This window comes from Cololabis saira, chromosome 3 (assembly GCF_033807715.1).
Source record: "Cololabis saira isolate AMF1-May2022 chromosome 3, fColSai1.1, whole genome shotgun sequence".
Lineage (NCBI taxonomy): Eukaryota > Metazoa > Chordata > Actinopteri > Beloniformes > Belonidae > Cololabis > Cololabis saira.
In genome coordinates this window covers 11,648,575-11,670,230 of record NC_084589.1, presented here as the reverse complement: position 1 = coordinate 11,670,230, position 21,656 = coordinate 11,648,575, and the positions used below count along the sequence as shown (strand labels likewise).

General features: G+C 40.9%; 1 protein-coding gene across 1 annotated transcript in view; it reads right to left on the bottom strand.

Moving 5' to 3' along the window:
- The window catches only part of LOC133440587 (neuroendocrine convertase 1-like), a 228,783-nt gene that overhangs the window by 74,303 nt on the left and 132,824 nt on the right, over nt 1–21,656 (bottom strand). The window contains exons 7-12 of the mRNA XM_061717903.1: nt 12,294–12,331; nt 11,505–11,584; nt 9,412–9,500; nt 5,169–5,341; nt 2,112–2,327; nt 1,436–1,539 (exon numbers count right to left, since the gene is read on the bottom strand). Coding sequence (XP_061573887.1) covers nt 1,436–1,539; nt 2,112–2,327; nt 5,169–5,341; nt 9,412–9,500; nt 11,505–11,584; nt 12,294–12,331 — 700 coding nt within the window. The remainder of the gene's footprint in view (nt 1–1,435; nt 1,540–2,111; nt 2,328–5,168; nt 5,342–9,411; nt 9,501–11,504; nt 11,585–12,293; nt 12,332–21,656) is intronic.

Here is a 21,656-nt window from a genome sequence, read left to right as displayed (position 1 = left end):
ATCTTGGGTTTGTGCCATACTCTACATGATCCTTGATGGCCAAAACGTCAGAACCTCACTGTCTCTTAATGGCTGGCTCTGGCAGCTGTATACAATGCTAGGCTGCTGGAGGATGATCATTTAAAACATCCTTGAAGTCTGCTGCATTATTGCACAAAGCTGGCAGAGGGAGCTGCTCTATCCACACCAATGATCCCACGTTTTTCAGGCTTTCTGACATGTAAAGTGGAAATCTAGAGAAATGAAAGGCAAAGCGCTGGAAGAAGACGAGCAGCACCTAGAGGCTAAGGTTGTGCTTTAGGTTTAACGCTTCTTTTATCATGGGTACATGCAAATGATTGATAGAAATCTAGTTATCGGTAAGCCCCTCCCCTCAAACACAGATGAACCAATGACTGTTGAGTATCAGTTTCCCAGGGGCCAGAGCTCAGACATCTATACATTTTAGCTCCGCAGTAATACACCGGGAGATCCTAAACTCTCACCTGTTTTATGGTGTTCGTGCCATTAAAGACTTTAAACAATGTGTCTAGGGGTACATGCAACACCTATTCCAGGTATTGTAAGAAGATGTGCAGTGGAGTCTAACTTATTCCTCAATCCAAGCAAAGCAGATTCCAACACTGATATAAAACACATTTTGTTCCCTTGGATAATGCAAAAGTGATGATGTTTGCAGAAGAAACATCAGAAGATTACCTTGGTCATTTGTGTTTAACGTTGGAGCACCATGACTGACAAATGTCCATCCATCCAATAGGAACAGAAACTTTATTAAAGAGCTTCACACAAACACAAACAGTCCAAATCTGGCATCTGCTTTATAAACTGAAACAGAGAAGAGGGCTGCACTCCGAGTAAACACAGCTGAAGTTTTCAGATTTCGTAACATTTGGGAGGGGCACCAAAGGAGGAGAAAATATTGTTTTTTAATTATGATGCACATAGCATAGTTTTTTTAATAATTACATTAAAATAACATACACAATTAAGTAACCGTCATTGTAAACTGCACCAGCTTTCTGATATCCAAAAGTGTTTGTTGTCAAGTTTTGCTTAGTCAGGGAGATTCAAGGTTTGCAGAGGAAAAGCTTCTGGCTGTGAACCTCAATGCTATTAATGATTTGTCATCAAGTGCTCAGCTTTGTTTTGCTTGTTATCATGTCACATTAATGAGGTTTTAACTCCATGGCAATGGATTTTTTTTGGTTTTAAAAGGAAGAATTGTGCTGGAAAAGTAATTCTTACACGCTGCATACCACTAAAAATGAATTACTTGCCCACACAATATGAGCAGAGATATAGTTTTGTAGGAGTGGGTGTTAAGAAAGGATGGGGGTTGTCAGAGGATTATCCTCAGCCCTATTTAACATCTGATTCTGCGTATTGTAATAGTATTACAGCAGGCAGTACGACTGGACGGACAGACACTTACTTTACTTCTAAGGCCAGAGCCAGAATCCCTGCAGCGATCGGAGCAGCGCTGGATGTTCCTGGAAAGTATGTAACGCACCCCTCACCCATGTTTGACACAGTCACCTGGAATAACAACAAACAAAACATATAGATTTCATATCAGTGTGTATGTGTGTGTATATGATGAAAAGGAGATACATGGGAGTTTAGTTTAAATATGGAGCTAGCACTGTTTCCAAGGTCTTGCTGCTTTTGCAGGAGAATCTTTTCTACTGTCCTTAGAAAAAGATCTTTGATCTAACCACCTTCTAACGTGAGTTGGAAAAGAGCATGAAAAAGGTGATATCACAGTGATTAAAATGGACCTTTCTGTTTCTGTAACCCCGGAGCTGGAAATGTGTTTCCTCGTCGTTTCACTGTGTTACTTCCTCCATCAACACGCCAGCTTTTTCCTCCCTCATTTTCAGCCACTGTAGCCAAGCTTTACCTCCAATTAACACTCATTTCTGTATGTCTTCATGTATGCGCCCAGGAATCATGTAGGTCATTTGGCAGCCCTGGATAAATATCACACCAGCGGCTGCTCTTTAACAGCCGTCTCGCGGCTGAAAGGAGCCACAGAGTCAGGCTGCCGGCTCTCTCTCTCTCACACACACACACACACACACATCAGTAGAGGTTAGTGACACACTAACCAAAGGTAGGAATCCTTCCACGCCAGCTCCCACTAGAGTGACAGCTATCACTCCGGGGCAGGACTCACTGAAGTACGTGGGCTTCCCGGTCCGCGTCACGGCACCGATGGCGATGGTGTGGACGGAGTTAACATAACCGTCTGCTCCGCAGTGGTCGTCATACATGCCGCCATTACCAGCTGCCCACATAAAGATGCTGCCCTTCCCATTCCGGCCCTGAAAAACACAGATGGAAGTCAAAATGCAAGGACTTCATATATCCATCAGTAGGGGTGTAACAATATATCGTGCCACAAAATTTCGTGATACAAAAACGTCACAATACGTGTCGTGGAGGTGAAAAAGTGTATCGCGATATTGGAATATTAATATTAATCTATTGTGTTGACTAGTAACGCGCATCCGAAAAAAGAAAAAAGTAAAGTCATACATGAGAGAAACTATTCAGTTTGTGGCAAAATATTTGTACTTGTATGAATCTGAAGATGCATAATGCAAACCTGACATTTACTTTTAGTTCAGTTTGTGGAAAATGGTTGGCCTGGCTTTCTCTTTAAAACTTAAACAGTTATAAAGCATTACAAACTGTAACAATAGGGCAAACGCACAGCATTGTTTTGTATTTTGCGTCTTTCAAATAAAAGACCATTTTTTCCAGTCATATGTTCCTCATTCAAGGTTGTTAAAAAAATACTGCTATAATATCGTATCGTTATCGTGACCTCAATATCGTGTATCGTACCGTATCGTGAGATTAGTGTATCGTTATACCCCTATCCATCAGTGATTACATCTAAAGTTCAGCTCAACACTTAAGTCACTCATAAAAGGGAGAATAAATATATGAAAAACAGAGTACCGTAATCTTAAACAAGAAATCCTGAAGAAGTCTTTTTTTGGAGATGAAACAAATACTTAAAAGTTTAGTTTAGTCTGTTAAATGGGAATGTTACCTCTTTTCTGAACTACTTTCGGCAACGCCACTGTAAATACCTTAGCACTTTTTCTCACCCTTGATGCATACAAAGCCATATTTTTACAATGCCGCTTGCAAGCACAGCAGTCCAACTTGGCTCCTCCTAATTGACTCTGCCAGCAGCTGCATTCAAAGGACTAACAGGACTAACAGCATGAGCTGCAGAACAAAGCAGTAAATCAGAAAAATAAGACCTTATTTACATGCCAATTGATTCACATTGTAAAGAACCTAACAACTCATCCATACATCTGCACTTCCCCATAAAAATCTCTTTTCTCTTTTAATGGCTTTACTGAAAGGCTTGGAGAGCTCAGTCACTTGTCATTCAGGCAATCCTGGGAGACAGAGAGCCTGAGATCTGATTCACTGAAGGTTGGAAAGGTAGGGAGGAAATTACATGCTGCTAATTGAATGTAGTCATGTCTATAGTCTTTAACAATATTTAGTCTTAATGAAGATACGGGTTACTTTTTCTTCATTAACTTTTAAATTAAGCTATCAAGTGGGCTAGATTGAAACCTCTTGGCATTGTCAGGATAATGATGGATTAAGTGCAAACCATCCATTCATTTTCCACACACAAGCATTGGTATTAGTTCTTAGACTTCAAATTCACTACATACACTGGTGTGCCCCAGGGCTTGGTCTTAGGGCCCTTTCTGTTCATCATTGCCCCCTCGAACACCGTAAATAGTATATCAACTTCCTTTCAGACAACATCCAGCTCTACATCTCTTCCAAACCCAACAACTAATTTTCACCTCCCTCCCTTCCAGACTGCCTTCAGGAAATTAAATCATGGTTCCAAAAGTCCTACTCATCGGCACAACCTTCACTCTAACCAAATCTCACAGTTGCTTCACCAGCATCGACAACTCTTCCATCCTCCCTTCCCCTCAGATTAAGAGTCAGGGTCACGCTATCGTTTCAACGTCACCCAACAGCATGACATTTCCACCTCCTAAACATCAACCGCCTGCGTTCGTCCTCCACTCCCCCTGTTGCCACCAGCCTCATCCACAGCCTTGTCACTTCTCGGATTGATTACTGTAACTCACTTCTCTTTGGTCTCACCAGAAAATCCCTTCATCAACAGCTGCTTCTTCAGAACTCTGCTGCTCGAATCAGAACCTGCAACTTTTCCACTCAACACATTACTTCTGTCTTCCACCAGCTCCTCTGGCTTCAAAGAAAACAAAGTAAACTTCATGCTACTGCTTCTCACTTTCAAATATATCCATAATCTGGCCCCTCCTTACCTGTCCAATGCTCCACATTGCCACTCCCTCCCGTACTATTCACCTCACTGTTCCCCCTGCCTGTCCCACCACAGGGGGCCCCCGTGCCCCCCGGCTCTGGACCTGACTCCCATCCCAGCTTCAGAACATAGACCCTCTTTCATCATTCACATCTGAACTCAAAACCCACCTGTTCAAACTTGCCTATTCACTTTGAACCTGCTACCTCTCTGATCCAGCCATGTTTTTATTGTATTTTATTCTTTCTATTGCTTTTGTTATTTCTTAATTTTTCTGTGAGGTGACTTTAGATGTAGAAAGGCACAAATAAATAAAATGTATCATGATTATATTTACTATTTATTATTATTTTGGTTTCTTATTGTTCTATTTATTGATACTCTGAATAAAGTTGCGTACAGTTCAATGCCTTATTTCAAAAAAGAAAAGTTAGAGGAATAAATGTTTCCAGCAAAATAGTAAAAAAAGGACTGGCAATACATCGTAATTGTTGCCTTGGTTACAGGCAGTCTGTGTTTTTTATCGCCTTCACAGCTAAAACCAAGTACGCAAAGATGCTGTTGTTTTTATTTGCACGGTAAAATGATGCCTGACAAGGGGCCCTCCTTTTTTTTTTAACTCATTTGACTTTGTTTTGTTCTTAACTTTTTTGTACTTAGCTCAAATAGGGGCTAAGGTACATCTTGAAAAAGTGTTTTGTAAGAAGGCAATAAATGATCCATCTCTGGCTGGGGGATCTGAGCCCTCCACGTCGTCTGACTGACAGTGCAACTTCACATCTGACAGGCAACAGCGTGAACTTGGATATGAAAGCTTTGCCTTGCTAGTTCCCAACTGGAGGGCTTGGTCAGTCAGGACGTGTGGCCCGTCCATCTCGGCACCATCGTCCCGTGGACCCCAGCTGCACACGTAGATGTCGATGAAGTGGATGTTGTAGCTCAGCGCCGCGGCCTCCATTACATCAGTAACGGGCCCATACAACAAGCGGATACCTGGACAGATTGAAAAGGTCACAGGAATCAGAGACTGGAGTAAGGATTGTGGAGCAGTGGATCACAACTTTATAAAGTATTTGCACACGTTTGTTTCGTAAAAATAAATGAAACATTTCTACCACAAAAAAACAACTGGAGTTAGACCTCCATGACATTCCTGGGTGTTTCTCCGCGACTCCTTCTTTCTCTTTCTAAGACACATTTCTATTCTCTTGTCATTTTCCAACTTGCTCTATGATGTGTTTTGGCTGTATGTATTTACATGTGATGTGTCTCACATTTGTTTTTATTGCTATGATAAAAACGTTCTGTAGGCGTTTCTCTTTTTGTTTTCTAGGAGCCGTTAATTATTTGAAACTATTACATTATGTTAGCACTGTTTACAGAGTGACTGCAGCCTCAGCAGCACATGCAATATTTTGTAAAACAGTGGGTGATTAAAAAAATACAACACAGCAAGAGGCAGTGTCTAACAGCTCACTTGCTGTTTGGTTGTGCTCTCAACCGACTACCTGCCATTTTCCAGTTTCAAGGCTCTAAATTAGGCGGCACGTTGACGCGGCAAACTATAAGCTGTTTACTGTTTGATGCTGGAGGATTAGAGTAAAACTTCCCAGAGTAGATGACGTAGTAGACTCTGGAAGTCACAAGTGGCAAATCTACTTTTGGCTTACTTTTGACAACAACCATTTCTGAGGAAAAGCTTTATTTTATTCTCTGATGGCTTTAAAATATCACCATCGTGTCTTGTGATGGCCCAAAGCAGGGAAGGACACATTTGTTTTAGCTGCAGCAAGTCTCTCCTAAACCAAGAACACACACACACACACACACACACACATACATAAAATAAAGAAATATCAGCTTTGCCGCTGCAGCTGAGATAGCTCTATTGCCCGTGGTATGTCAGACGCCATCAACCTGTATTCCTTTATTTATTTATGACAACACCTGAAGATTTCATCACTCTGTATTTGACTGTTTCATACAAAGCAATAATTGCTTCAATCTGAGGAACTGCTTGTTATCGTGCCATGACATATTTTATCCCTGAATACACAAATACATCTGATTTTTTCTTTTTTAACAATACTACTTCTTGATTTTTGATTATTGTACAGTCAAATGTAACTCCAACGATCTCATCATGCAGGTCATCGCAGAGACTTTGACTGGTGTGGACATTTTCAAGGAGATGTAAAGTAGAGAGAAGTTTTAATTCTACAAGGTTTAATATCTGACGTCTTTTCAAATCCATCACAGATATGAACTGTAGGTGGAGCATGACTGTCGCCTTCAGACGGCTGTCAGAAGAGTGAAGGAAAGATTGGCTGTGGATTACAAAACGACAAGGAATTATTATTCTTAATTACTTTCTTTATAGTATTAATACCAAAACTGAAAGTTGTTTTTTGTTTTTCCAGTTTGATCACACATTAGCTGGTAGACAACCGTCCCTCTGTGCTCTGCAGGTGACAACCCCAGAGTTAGTGCAACACTGACTATTCAAGATGCAGTAAAACATTTAATTCCATCACCACACGCATCGTCTTGGTGATTACACTTCAATATCAAAAACTGCATTATTTGGTATCTATTTCTACAATCCAATGTCCAGATGACTTAGGTTATAGAAAAGGGATTTGCTTAATGTCCAGTTTAATATTTCCTAACTAAGCTATTTTATTTATTTATTTATTTATTTTTACCTGTCTGTAAAGTATTACCATGCATTTTAAATAACACAAGTTAGCACTTTTTGAACAAAAAATCTGCATAAATTCAGTAGAAGTCTGGAAATGGTTTATATACTGGCCTGTCTGAAAGAATGAAGCAATTTTCAGAAGAATTTTAACACTTTGCTGAATGTTAGAAAGGATGCAGCGCTCTGAACAGCACGCAGCGGGTCCACATGCATGTTTCATGTGGGTCTGACCTCTCCATCTCCTCTGCACCAAACTGTGTTTATTTACTGTGGAAGTATCACACGAGATGTGGCAACAGATTCCCCGTCCTGCCTGTTAGAAAGATGTTTTTTCTTTAATGATTTCATTCTTTTTTGTCAACATACTTGTAATAAATTGGGTTTAAAGGCTCACGCTTTTGGAGCTGTGGAAAGTCATGTTCAGACATGGCACACTGTTGGCTGTGATAGTCTTTATGATGTTATTACTCCAAATGTGGCAAGTTTAAAGAGTTTTTTTTTTAAAATACAGATACACCCACAAACAAAGCTGAAGAAATCCTTTCCAAATGGGAGTATTAGCTTGTTTACTTTCAGAGTTCAGAAGGCCAGAACGTAGGACGGAACACGAAGACATGAAGATGCAGCATCACACTGTATCCTGCAGGCTGTGTTGGACAACGGTTTCTGAAACCCACAATCCTCTATGATAATTAGAGCAGTTTATTAGTTCTGACTGGAGCTCGGACGTCAGCCCCACACAGAAGGACAGAGGGTGAGCTGCCAGCTTTCTCCCAGACTGGTAAAAATCAATCAATATGCTCTTTTTTTTTGCCTGCGAGTTCTTGCTTGTCAGTTTTAGAGCCTCCATGTGAGAAGCTGGTAAACATGTTTCTACAAAGACAAAGCAAGCTGTGCATACCCTTGAAGCCCAGAGCACAGCACACTATTTAAAAAATAGCATGTGCACCCGAGTGTTGCATTTCCATCAATGCAGCCAATTAAACACTTTCTCAATTCACTCAAAACCTGATTTCAGCATTTTTTTTTTAACCATTGTGATAAAAGCTTCAGTAAATGCTATACAGCTATTTGATTGAAACAAAAAAGGACTATCTATTCAGTTCATTTATGCTGCACCACTGCTGTAGCACCAGGTTGTATTCACACAAGTCAAATGCGAAATTCCCTCACAAAATATTCATAACTGCGACTCTTACTGTCTTTCATGTTTTAAAGTCCCATTTTTTATTTCTACCTCTGAGGATTTTCTCCCAGACAGCTAAAATCACACTCTTAATAAAACCTGTAAGCCTCCATAAAATTTCAGACCATCTTTGGTGATTTTTTTTTTTAAGTCACAGATTCAGTGTAATTTGCAGTTACTGTACCAAGTTGTCAAACACAGCTTTCTCCTCTGAAGATGACTTCAAGTTATGAGATCATTAGAGTAGTTTCTACAGTAACCAAGTTTTAATTTTTTTTCAACCATTTCCAATGAGTGTTCTTTTTTTTTTGGTTAAATGGTTTAACAGTGGCGTCAGAGTCTCCATAAAGTTAAACACGCCTGGTTTATGCATGTTACTTTTATAACTGATGCAGAAACGCAAACAAATAACAAACCTACGGAGCCCCTCTGGTGACATTTGAAAAAAATAAAATAATGCGTGGCCACACATTAATAACTCGTGGCCATGAGATAATCAATGCGTGGCCACGAGTTATTAATGCGTGGCCACGCATTATGTATCTCGTGGATGGCATTATAACCTACTGTCTGGACTTTGTGGATGCAACTTCCTTGTTGGGATGGTTATTCATCATTAATAATGGTAATTATAGTCTATTTATATTAAAGAGCAAGAGTATTGTCATGGCGAGATAATCAATGCGTGGCCACGCATTAATAACTCGTGGCCACGCATTGATTATCTCGTGGCCACGCATTGATTATCTCGTGGCCACGCATTGATTATCTCGTGGCCACGCATTGATTATCTCGTGGCCACGCATTGATTATCTCGTGGCCACGCATTAATAACTCGTGGCCACACATTAATAACACGTGGCCATGCATTAATAACTCGTAGCCACGAGTTATTAATGCGTGGCCACGCATTATTTTATTTTTTTTAAATGTCACCAGAGGGGCTCCGTACAAACCACCTCAATAAAATCCACATTTTTATGTTTTGAGTAAAACATCCACATGAAAGCTCCTCTACATCACTGTGGTGAAGGAAAATACTTGCAGAGAATAAACGAACAACAGAACTTGAGCACGATTGCACTGCAACTAGTCATATCATATTCTTGGCTGAAACGGTGCAACCACAGTGACCTGCCTCCTACTGTCTCATGAGGCTGCGCTGCTTTTCCTCACCTCCAATCCTGGCATTGAAGGCGATGCCCACACCGCAGTAGGAGTTGTTGGCTTCCATGGAAACTTCCCCTGCACAACGGGTACCATGACTGGAACAGTGGGGGGACAGAACTGTTAACACGTACAAGGATTTATTCATTTGTTGTAATCAGAGTACACACCATAATTACGCCAGGATAAATAATTATGCACAGAACGGCCATGATTGGTCCACATTTAACAGGATCACCACAGGGACTTTACTTAAATCAAGTTATGCTTTTTAAGTTCAGATTTCATGCTCGCATGCCGAGCCAAAAATTACATGTTCTTCTCCTACCAGATGTGACTGATTTCAAAACCAGCTCATTTTTAAATTGTGAGGTGGACGGCATGTGCTGATGAGACAAAACGGTGTTCATAACTGCTCTTTAGTGAACCTTTTAGTGACGGTTTGAGCTTGTTATATTCTAAATGACATAAACAGATGAATCTCCCAAAATGTCATTATATGTGGAACAATGTGTCCCTGACTGACACAGACAAAAGTCTTGCTTTTAGGGCCCTTAGAAAAGCTGACAATCATCTGTCTGCAGCTTTGGTAGCGCCGATAAACTTCACTTCTTTTCAGCGCACAATGATCTGTCAGTTTTGTCAGGGCCCATCAACTTTTTTGTTCCTCTTCTTCCCTGATATTATAATATATCAAACTGATATCAACTCTACCAGTGAGTGAGTGAGATCACTGTGAGTGGATGTTCAGTGTAATGAATGACATGTATACGTTTAAGTCATGTTAACTCTTATTTTTTTCAATGTATGACACTTAAATCTTCTAAAAAAGAAAATTCATGTTCTGATAAACTCATAGGTTAGATGGAGGCTGCTTGTCACACGAAAACACAGATCTAGAACAATATTGGGGGACTGAACCAATAATGCCCTGACAACATATATTTATATTCAAATGCCCCTGATTCAAAGGAAGGGGTGCCTATTATCGCTGCAGATAAGTGTTGGTTGGGTGAACAAGACGGAAACTCTGCTCTGTTTAGTGTTTCATGCTAGTTTTATGTGCAGTAATGTCATGATGGGGTTTCCAGTCTAAATTTCTTTACATATAAGTGTATGCATAACAGAGGTGGGTAGTAACGAGTTACATTTACTCCGTTACATTTACTTGAGTAAGTTTTGGGAAATGTTGTACTTTTAGGAGTAGTTTTGAATCACTATACTTTTTACTTTTACTTGAGTAGATTTGTGAAGAAGAAACTGTTACTCTTACTCTGCTACATTAGGCTACGTTGAGCTGTTACTTTTCTTTTATCCCTTTTATCCGCGTACGCGTCAATCTCATGAAATCACTGGGTGATTCTTTGGGAAAAATGTTTGTTTTTGCATGTTTTGTCACATATACACAGACTCAAACACACACAGAGTTTCTATGAGTTCATGTTTGTTCTAGTTCTGCCTGGTTAAAAAAGAAAAGTACAAAGGCTTGAAATTTTGTGCTACTTGTGCTTAATTTATTTTTTTATTCTGTTATTATTTTATTTATTTTATTATGTATTTTAATTTACTTTAAGATTATTTTAATTTAAGCTATTTTTATTTTGTATTCATTTTAATTAATTTTATTACTTTATTGATTAAAAAAAAAAAAAGCGGGTATTAGCGGGTATAGATAATGGATGGATTTTATTGATTTAATTTGCCTGAAGATGATTATTTTGTACTTTTGTCTGTTTGAATGGTTGTCAAAAAAATAAATCAGACATTACTCAACAGTTACTCAGTACTTTGATTATTTTTTTCACCAAGTACTTTTTTACTTTTACTCAGGTAATTATTTGGATGACTACTTTTTACTTCTACTTGAGTCATATTATTCTGAAGTAACAGTACTTTTACTTGAGTACAATTTTTGGCTACTCTACCCACCTCTGATGCATAATGACAATAAAGATTGTTGATTCATGTAGTTTGGCTGTTTCGCTTCAATAATTTTGTACCAACACTGGAAACAATTCACATCTTAAACTTCTGCTTTTCTGCTATAAAGCTATAATAAATTAAAAAAAATGCAAATAAACAGCCAAAGTAACAGCCAGTACCTGTTCGCCTCATCTTTGACAGGCATGGGATCATGAGACGCTCCATAAGTAGCAAGCAGGTCATAACTGGCGAGGGCCTCCTGTAAACGCCAGACGGAGAACAAATGAAGCGCAGCGTAACGCTTGTCACCAAACACCAGCATGACATAACAGCAAATGAAGGAATCCCATAAACATCTCTTGATACCGGCACGTGAATTAATCTGTCAACATATTTCCTCTGACTGACAGCAATCACTGTCAGCGAGGAGACGCCTCTGTGTGGTCTACGTGCATCCCTCATAAAAGTGAGCATCTTTGAATGACTTGCCAAAGTATATGCATAACTGGAGGAGGAGGAGGGTGTCTTGGCAGCGCGGCGTACACGAACAATTATGTATCTCTTTCTCTGCAGCAAGGCTTATCCATGCCAGACAATCTGCTCTGACAAAGTACAATTTGGCCCGCGTGCTTCCGACTGCCTGTAGGATTTTAAATGAAGCGGCAGGAGCGAGCAGCGCTGCCGTGCCTCGTATTCTTTACGGCTAGCCTGGATAACAGCTCTGCCTCTGTAAAACTTTTATTGTCTTAGGTTTGAGGTAATAAAACATTAATACTGATTAAGAGAAAATCAATACACAGATTTCAGGCTAATGAAATCCAGATATGTTTGTGTGATCAAACGACACTGATGCAAGGTCGTGACCTTGTAGGGAGATAACGTCGATGGCGGTCTTGTTCACGACTGAGATAAAGATGAAAACACACATTCAGATTCTTAACAGATGGAGTAATTTTAGGTTTACTCACAAAGTTTTTCTTCAGGTCTTTGTTTGTGTGATCCACACCTGAAAAAGAGGAAAAAAAGCAAAGGAGGAAGTTGGTCTTAAGAAAATGGATTTAGCTTTCCATGTGCTTTTTTGGCTTGGAAACATCAGATGAGGCTCGTCACTGACTTCTCACTCCCGTCTTGACAGGATGTGCTGTGTTGCCCGGTGGATTCTCACATTTTACCTTTGAAATATCACACCAACACAAAAGTGAACCTGCAAAACGATCTGTCCACGTTAAAGATACACATCTTTGGCAGAAAATCCATTCTTTGTTGCACTTCAAAGACGAGATCAAAGCCTCGTCGTAATCAAACAATATAAGAAGTCCAATGTTTTAGTTCTTCATGGCTGGTATGAGAAAGTGACGCTGGTCTAGTTTTTTTCTATTTACCGTCCGTTCAGAAACATTTCTGCGAAGAACAATAACATCTGTGAATTCAACACACTTCCAGTCATGTTTCTACAGTGTTGCGGACAAAAAAAACACAGTTTAGGACGAGATTGATTCCTGGTGTTTGCAGGATGGATCAAGAGACACCTCATGCTCAGGACAGTGTAAGACATCGATGCCTAATTTTTGATGTGATGTGCAGCAGTGCCTAAGTGCACGTTTTGTTATACTTCATCCCCTTGGGCAAGAGGGAGTAGGCTGTTTGACGCCATTGGAGCTTGCTGTGTGTTGGACAAGTTACAAAAAATTATAATTTTGAGTACTCTACTAATTGGTGCAATTAATTTGCCAGAGTGTTGGGAGAAGCCCTTTTTTTTTTTTTTTTTTTAAAGAAGTTTTTGTCAAGATATGTGCTTTGCTCTGAGGTACAGCACATGATTGATATGTGAGTGAATGAACAAAATAGGATCCAAAAAAAATAAAAAATTAAATACCCCCCACATTCAATCTATTTATACTGCCACTCTTTTCATTTCTTATCCTTTTCCTCTCCCTCCACAAATTCCTAACATGTTTTCATCCTTATTTTCCACATCAGTTGCCAGCTTGCCCCCTCCCTTGCTGCCCCACACCCCTCTCAAGCCACCACCACCACCTTCATCTCTGCTGCAGCAGGGCTCCCGCGGTCTCGGGGAGAGACAAACGAATGAGGGCCCCAGGAGGGCCACGCTGGCGCCGCCGCACATCACTCACTTTCTGTCTCTCAATCACACACACACCTGCTCTCACACGCACGCACACGCACGCACGCACACACACACACACACACACAGGACCTGCTTGCCTTTGTCCCATCCAGGCGCTGCCTCCAGGTTGCCATGGTAACCTGTGGAAGGTTCCGCTGCCGTGGCCTGATTGTGTGGAGCTCAGGCGGGATGGAGCCCTGGGTGGGAGAGACCTCACTGGAGCCTGCCACACTGTGCTGGCTGAGCCGTGCCATGACAGATCAGCCCAGCCCGCCATACATCAGCACTAGCACTTTACTCGCCTCAGACACCACTTGCTTTGGATATTGTTTTTTTTTTCGTCTTAGACACACTTTTCTCACTTGTGATTCAGCTTCACAGGTTTCTACATAATTTAAAGACACATTTTTTCACGATCACCCTCACTTTTGTACTTAACTGGGATTTTTTAACCAAACTGTCAATATGTTTTTTTCCAATCAATCATCATTTCAGCACCATCTTAGAAATCCAGATCCACATTCCTGCAGTTACACTCATTTGTCATGTATGCTGTTTATTTCACCTCAAACTGAGACATTAATTTATTAATAAGAACGGGTTGTGTTTGTGGACCGCCCCATGCTGGAGTCACTGGAAACAAGGGATGCATTTTTCATTAGCTTACACTCATACATGTTACATAACATGTATTTTAATTTGTGGCTGACGCTAATTTTTACTTACACTTTAGACTTATATTGGTGGTTTCTATTGAAGCTTGAATATTAAAGGAAATAAACCTTTGCCAAGTGTTTTCCTGTTTTTGCATATACACCATAAGTGCACTTGTAACAGCGACGTATGACCTTGAAAGCTGCCCTGCTTCTAGCATTGTCATCACAAAGGAAAGAAGTAAAGAACTCATCCATGAAGATACTGCTCAGAGTTTAGGTTATTTTATTAAAGCACTGCCTTTATTATTAGATGCAAATCTGGTTTAGTGTAGGAAAGACGCAGAAAAAGTCCATCATTTTCTTTCCATTTAAGATTTTTATTTTGCAAGGAAACCAGATAAAGAGCTCATTGCCCAAACTTGCCTCTTCCACAAGTCAGTTTGGGTTATAGCATTGAACATGAAGCCAGACAAGGAATTGGTAAAAAGCGCTTCTGCATTCTGATTTAAAGGTTGAGGCATATTTAGTGACTTCATATTAAATTAAAATCTTATCAAAAATCTTTTTTCCAGCGCCCAACCTATCATCTGAAGTTCCATTATCTTCCAGATACATGTCTAAATCTATTGCTTTGACTGAACTGCTAACAGTTTTTATTTGCATTTGATTTACTGCAATTCGGAAAAAACACAGTGGCTCATTCCTGCGGCTGATCTTAAAAAAACGCTCACCGTGGGAGGAAACGAGGCCGGCATTATCAAGAGTTTCCATTTGTTTCATTCCCTTTAAAAGTGAGATAATTGTTGTGCATTCATGCACATCCGTATTTGGAGGGAGGAAGATGACGAGAAGAAGAAGAGGTGCACGTATATCTCCACATAAACTGAGGTGGTGTGTTGATTATAACTGCGACAAAGGGAGGCTTGCATTTCATGCTGGGGTTTGAACAAATGTACACAAGTAACATCAGTAACAACCTGGAATATGGGATATGTTTTGTGCCAGTAGGAAGTGAATTTGAATTCTATATATCTAAATGTGAGTCATTCGATTTGAACCTGAATTGATTGATTTGAATAATTACTTTACAGATCTGAATCTGAATGGACTAATTAGGAATTGAATCTAATGGTTTGAATGTGCATCATGATAAAATCAACAGTATTTCATTTTAGCTCACTAATTTAAACTCACTTTTCAGTTTCACTTCTCTTTATTCAAATTCAGACGTGCCACACATCCAGGCCCTCGGTTCAGGCAAAACTAGTCGAGCGCAGATGGGAAGAAGTCGCTTTTACGACAGTAACACGCTTAACGTCGTCTATAGTAACCACATGGAAGAGTGATGTCCAGTGACCAACGACCCAACGCTCATATTTGTAAATAAATAAATAAAAGAAATCACAACATGTATGACAGGAATAGTAATGTATATATAAAAATGATGTTTGCCAAGGCAGCCGCTTGTGTGTCGCCTTTCGAGCTTCTCAGAACAGCACATGCGTGTTTCATCCCATATACATAATTGGATTGAATTACGTATAAAAATATTCAAAAACTTCACTATCACCAACTGCGGAGTCACCAAAATGGCTACGGTTGACAGTTGTCCCCTACTGATGATACTACAACAGTCACATGGCAGACATATGCTCTTGCAGAATTATGGACAATTTTATTATAAACAACATTTAAAAACTTCCTATCACCAACTGTAGTGTCACTAAAATAAAACCAGGAAGACGTGTTCTGTTGAGGAATTGAATGGCCAGTGTTTTTTTCCTGCAACTTGGCTAAGTGGCTAGCACCGTTACCTTCCAGTGACAAGAATCCTGTTGAATATTGAATATTTTCATTTGTAGACGGTCCCTAAGTTAGCGTCATACAGCCAGTTGCACATTGACATCAACGTCTTTGGTGCAGCTTAGGTCTTGTTTTGATGACAATTGGCTTTTTAGCTTGTTGTCTGTGTCACAATATTCATGCGTTTACGTCTATTTATTTAGGAGTTATTGACCGCAGAGGTGGGAATCTGCAAATATCTGTCCAACTTCACGGGTCAGGGGGCCCGGGAGTGATCGCGTCGGCCCTCCGGGGTTCGTCCAGGTGTGCAGGCTGGCCGTTACTTGTATGAGATGATAACGAGCTATCAGCTGCTGTGGACTGTTTATGCTGCAATAAACATACACACCATCGCCAGGATTAAGAGTCGGTATAATATCCATTCTGTAAAACTGTTGTTGGTTCCTTCCAGCTGACCTCTGTCTTCTACATCTGTTGATAAAAGCTCGTCCCTAAAGCCTTTCGTGTGCGCTGAAGCAGGTGAGCCTTGGTCTTCTGAGTAAGCAGTGATTTGTTTTAGATCAGTGTCTGATAATAGTCAAGTCATTTTTTGTGACTAAGACTTGCAGTTTGGTGAATAAACTTTTAACATCTGACAGTAAGATATGAAAAAAAGAAGAAATGAAAAGGGGGCTCAACAACATGTTTCCTGGAGCTGCGACGTCAGTCTGTGGCAGGTCTGACTCTGCATTTATCAACTTCTGCTGGATTGTGTGTGGCAGACAGCCGTGTGTTTGGATTAGGATTAACTGGGTCAGTTTCCGTGTCAGAACACAGCACCTTCAAGTATTTTCAAGGATTATCACGCTGGAAAAAACGCATTCAGCCAACATACTGTCATGAGTACAGGCACAGACACACCGAGACACAGTCCAAGGTCTTGTGAGTGTGAGAGTAAAACGCTGTGTCCCACAGTTAGACGGAACACTGTAGGTGGCGGAGCCCATGCAAAACCGCCTATGAATACAAATACTTTGAACCTTTCTGACCCAGTCGAAATTGTGATTGTGCGGGTGTGCGTGCGTGCGCGCATTTGGCTATCTGCATGTGTGTCAGCGGCAGCAGCTGCACTCTATCTCCTTGCTCCTGCAGCATTCACGTCGGCCCTCGGGGTCAAACACACACACAAATCAGACATTGAGATGTGTCGGAGGCCATTTTGAGCCGACGGCGAGTCGTGCCTGATCTGCTGCAGAGAAAATGAGCTGACATCACATCAGAAGAGGCCGTCGCTACACCTGATCCTCCTACCCATCACCCCCACACCCCCACCCCTTCTTTTGGGGCTGGCGGTTGCTGCTCAGCTCTCCTCCGTGGAAGTTACTGTACAACCAACCTGCTCAAATCAACAGGCTGCCACAGAGATGTGAAGGTGAAGAAGGAGAGCGGTTAAGTAGGAGGAGCTGGTAGGAGACACAGGGAAATAAGCCACATAACACTAATATATCTGTAATGAGGATCCGTGTACTTGATAATTTGCATGTGTAAGTGTGAAAAAAGAGAAAGTGAGATTATGTGAGCGAGGGAGCAGAAAAGAGACGGAGGTTTGCATCACCACCCACCAAGGCTCAGACTTCCTGGCCCTGCACCTCTGTCTCATTAATCAGCTCGGTCTTTAAGGAGGACTGGAGTGGACACTCGGCTGTAATTAGCTGCTTTTGTCAAGGATGTCAGCGTGAGCATGTGTGTGGGGAGGGTCGGAAAGTGAATGGCAATGAGACAAATCATGGGGAGAAGAAGAAGAGCTGATGACTGGCACAAGATGGAGAGTCGGATATGAAGATAAGGGCAGAGGCAGGGTAGATGGAGAGCCTGTAACCGGCTGATGCGGGAGTAAAATGAGGAGATGATATGAAGAGGAAGAGAAGGCACGCTGCAAGATAAGGAGGAAAAGAGAAAAAGAACTGTTGGGAGGAGAGGGAAAGAGGAAAATATGGAAAAACAAAGAAGCAGAGGCGGACGTGGGGTAAAAGGGATATGGTGATCGAGGAAAGTGGGACATTAGTATTCAACGGGTACCCGTTTACCACACACCCATCTCACCCAGCTGCCCTGCCGGCCAAGCGGCCAGCTCTCATCCTGCGCAGCGCTCGCAATGGAGATCTCTCGTTTTCTTTAGGGAAAAAACGCTCTTCCACCGGGCTTCAGCTCTCGATCGCTACTTACACGATTAAATCTGAAACGCACAAGTACATTCATTCTCCAGGTTTAAAGATTTTCTGTCAATGAATAAACACAAGCTGAAATTTGGACGCTGCATTCATCTAGCACAAAGTCAACGAGCGAACGAAGAAAAAGAGGATGTGTCACGCCGCGTCCAACAAAATCTTAAATTGTTCAGGTTAAATATAGAAAAGGGCTGACTGGCTCTACTCTAACCGCCCTCTGGATGGTCCAGTTTTCAGCTCCATCATGACTGCCAGAGAGCGCTGCTTAGATCCACCGGGCCTTTGAAGGATAACATTCATTATGAGTGTGAACTCAATCAATCAACCAACATTATTTGTATTCCCTTCACCATAACTATCAACAAACATAACACATGGCAAAAATTCAACATTTAACAATTATAGATTTAAATGAATGAAATATACATAAAAGCAGAGACTAATGTTACAATGCTGCTATTTATTAAAAGGCAGTTCTATGGGATAAGCCAGTAGGAAGTGAATATGAATTCTTTATATCCACTGTTTGGCTTAAGGTTTTTCTCCCACTAGGGAAGTTTTTACCTGCCATTTTTTATGTTATGTTTATGTAATAATTGCTCGGGGGTCATGTTCTGGGTCTCTGGAAAGTGGCTAGAGACAAATTGTTGTAATAGATGCTGTATAAATAAAATTGAATTGAAAAACATTGAATTGAATTATATCTGAATGTGAATCATTCAATTTTAATCTGAATTGATTGATTTGAATACCGTATTTTCTGGACTATAAGCCGCTACTTTTTTCATAGGTTTTGAACCATGCAGCTTATACAAAGGTGCGGCTATTCTGTGGATTTTTCTTCCACCGCTCGGGCGCTCTAACCGGAATTAGAATCAAAACTAAGACAAAATAAATGCAAAGAAGAATACGCTACTTCTTCTTTAGCAGATAGAAGTAGAAGCAGATTTCAAACAGATAAATAGATAAATAAATACTGGTTATTTTCTCTTGGTTCTGTCCCGTTTTAATCAGCAAAGTTGCTGCTGTGTTAAAAGACACTGTTAGGAAAGGATCTATTTAGGTACAAACATGTACATCATTTACAGTTCAAAATCCTTCTGTACATGTAGTAAATATCTAATCTAACAACATAAATATTTGCGGCTTGCATATCTTTTTTTTTTTTAAATAGAGCGGATGCGGCTTATATACAGGTGCGGCTTGTATATCTTTTTTTTATTGTTTTTTTAAAAAATAGAGCGGATGCGGCTTATATGCAGGTGCGACTTATAGTCCAGAAAATACGGTAATTGTTTTTAAAATCTGAATCTGAATGGACTTATTTGAAATTGAGAAATTTGATCAAATCAAAACTGTAATTCCGTCTATTGAAAAGTTCAGCTCACGAATCCATTCTCACTTTTCAGTTTCATTTCACTTCATTTAAATTAAGATGTGCCACACATCCGGGCCCTCGGGTCTGGCAAAACTAGTCGAGTGCAGATGGGAATAAGTAGATTTTAAGACCGCAACGCGCTTTACGACGTCTATACCTGGTAACCGGCTGGAGGAGTGATGTCCAGTGACCAGGCCCCAACGCTTGTTTGTAAATAAACAAATAAAAGAAATCACAACATGTATGACAGGAAGAGTAATGCATGTATTAAAAGGATGATTGCCAAGGCAGCTGCTTGTGTGTCCTTTTCAAGGTTCTCAGAAGACCACGTGTGCATATTGGTGAATAAACAGTCTGTGGAGTTTAGCAGCAGCGGCTAATAGCTTGTGTTTCATCTCATACAAGTAATTAATGGAAACACGCCGTGCCCAGTGGTGAACTGGCCAGCTGTCGTACCGGGACAAGCCCACGTGAGCCGACGCGATCACTCCCAACCCACGTTTTTCATGATAAGTTTTAACATTTCGGACCAATAACCTGGGGGCCAGGCCACCGATGGTCTTAAAAACAAACTTTAAAAACCTAAAATCAATTCAAGAAAGAATATGGAGCCAAAGGAGAGAATGGACTATGAGAGCAATGTGGACATGTCCAGAGGCCTTCGTTAACAGCAGGCAGGAGCATTTTGAACAAGCTGAAGGCATCTGATGGAAGACTGGCTGAATAAAACACCTAGTGGATTGCAATAATAGAGCCTTGAGCCCATAAACTGACAAACACTTCTGTAATTCGTTCTTGAGTCCACTTATCCCGGCCAGCACATCTTCGAATTTCTCCGTGAAGTCCTTTTTCATGGAGCGTATTGCGCTGAGGACCTCAGAGTCGAGCTGCTCTGCCGGCGCGGCCTCCATCATCTCCCTAGCAGCAGCAGGTGCGATAGCCGCAGCTTCCGAGGTAGCTGATGAATTTGGTGGTTTTGAACTTTGCCCCGCTATTCTTCGGGATTTCCTCACCATTAGACTGTCCAGTGTTATATTATTTCAAGTTGTGTGAAGTTCAAGCTGTTTAGGGTCTCTTTAACAATTATTTCAGCAAGTTAGCTTCGGAGCCTCTTCGGAGCCTCGTCAGAGTGCGTCTCACCAGCTCCACGCCATAACCCGAAGTCCCTGACAAACACTTCTATTTAACATTGACTTGGACCTGATTCCAACCACATTCCTACAACATGAAGAGATGCACACTGCCAATGTGTCACTACTTCCAAGTTTAGCTGCAGTCTTCTTCAGCCTTCAGCTTAGAGGTCACCACCGCGAATCATTCTCTGATCTGACCCCATCGTCTGTGTCTTCCACTCTCACACCAACTAGCTCCATGTCCTCGTTCACCACATCTACAAATGTCCTTAGGTCTTCTGGTTTGTCGCCTGCCTGGTAGCTCCATCACCAAAATCCCTCTACCAATCTACTCATGGTCCTTCCTCTGAGCATGAACAAACCATCGTAATCTGGCCTCTCTGACTAAGTCTCCTGAACAGCTCCCTCCCATGTGCTCGTCCTTAGTTCTGTCCATCCTTGTCACTCCTAAGGAAATCCTCCAGCTCTTCCCCCTGTCTTTTCCCACTTTCACTAAACAATACGACATGGCTGATCACCACCTTCTAATACGCCTTCCTTTTCCAACTTTAGCCGCAGTACCTATTCCTAATACTACATTGAAAAATGCTGCAAAAGTATGGAAAGGGCATTTAAGAAAAACAGAAAAGAAAAAGCACCTATTAATCTGATATTCACATTGACTTTTGTTTCACTGCAGACAAGATGAACTGAAGATAATCACGATTTTCTCTTATCAAATTTACTTCATTTACTCACATCGATTTGAGTCTGCAACACATTCCAGTAAAACTTTTGCAACACTGCCATTTCTTCTCATAACACTTGCATTCTGGCACTGAGGACAAGATGTAGAGATTTTCTGCTGTAATTGTGTCTCATTCTTTATGCAAACATGTCTGAGGGCATACAACAGCACGACCTTATCGTTGTTGAATTTTTCCATTTCAACATTCTTCACACACTCTTCGTTGGGGACAGGCCTCAAGACAGGCCAGTCCCTCGTCTTCCTCAGCCTTTGTAATGTTTGCAGAATGTCGTTTCACA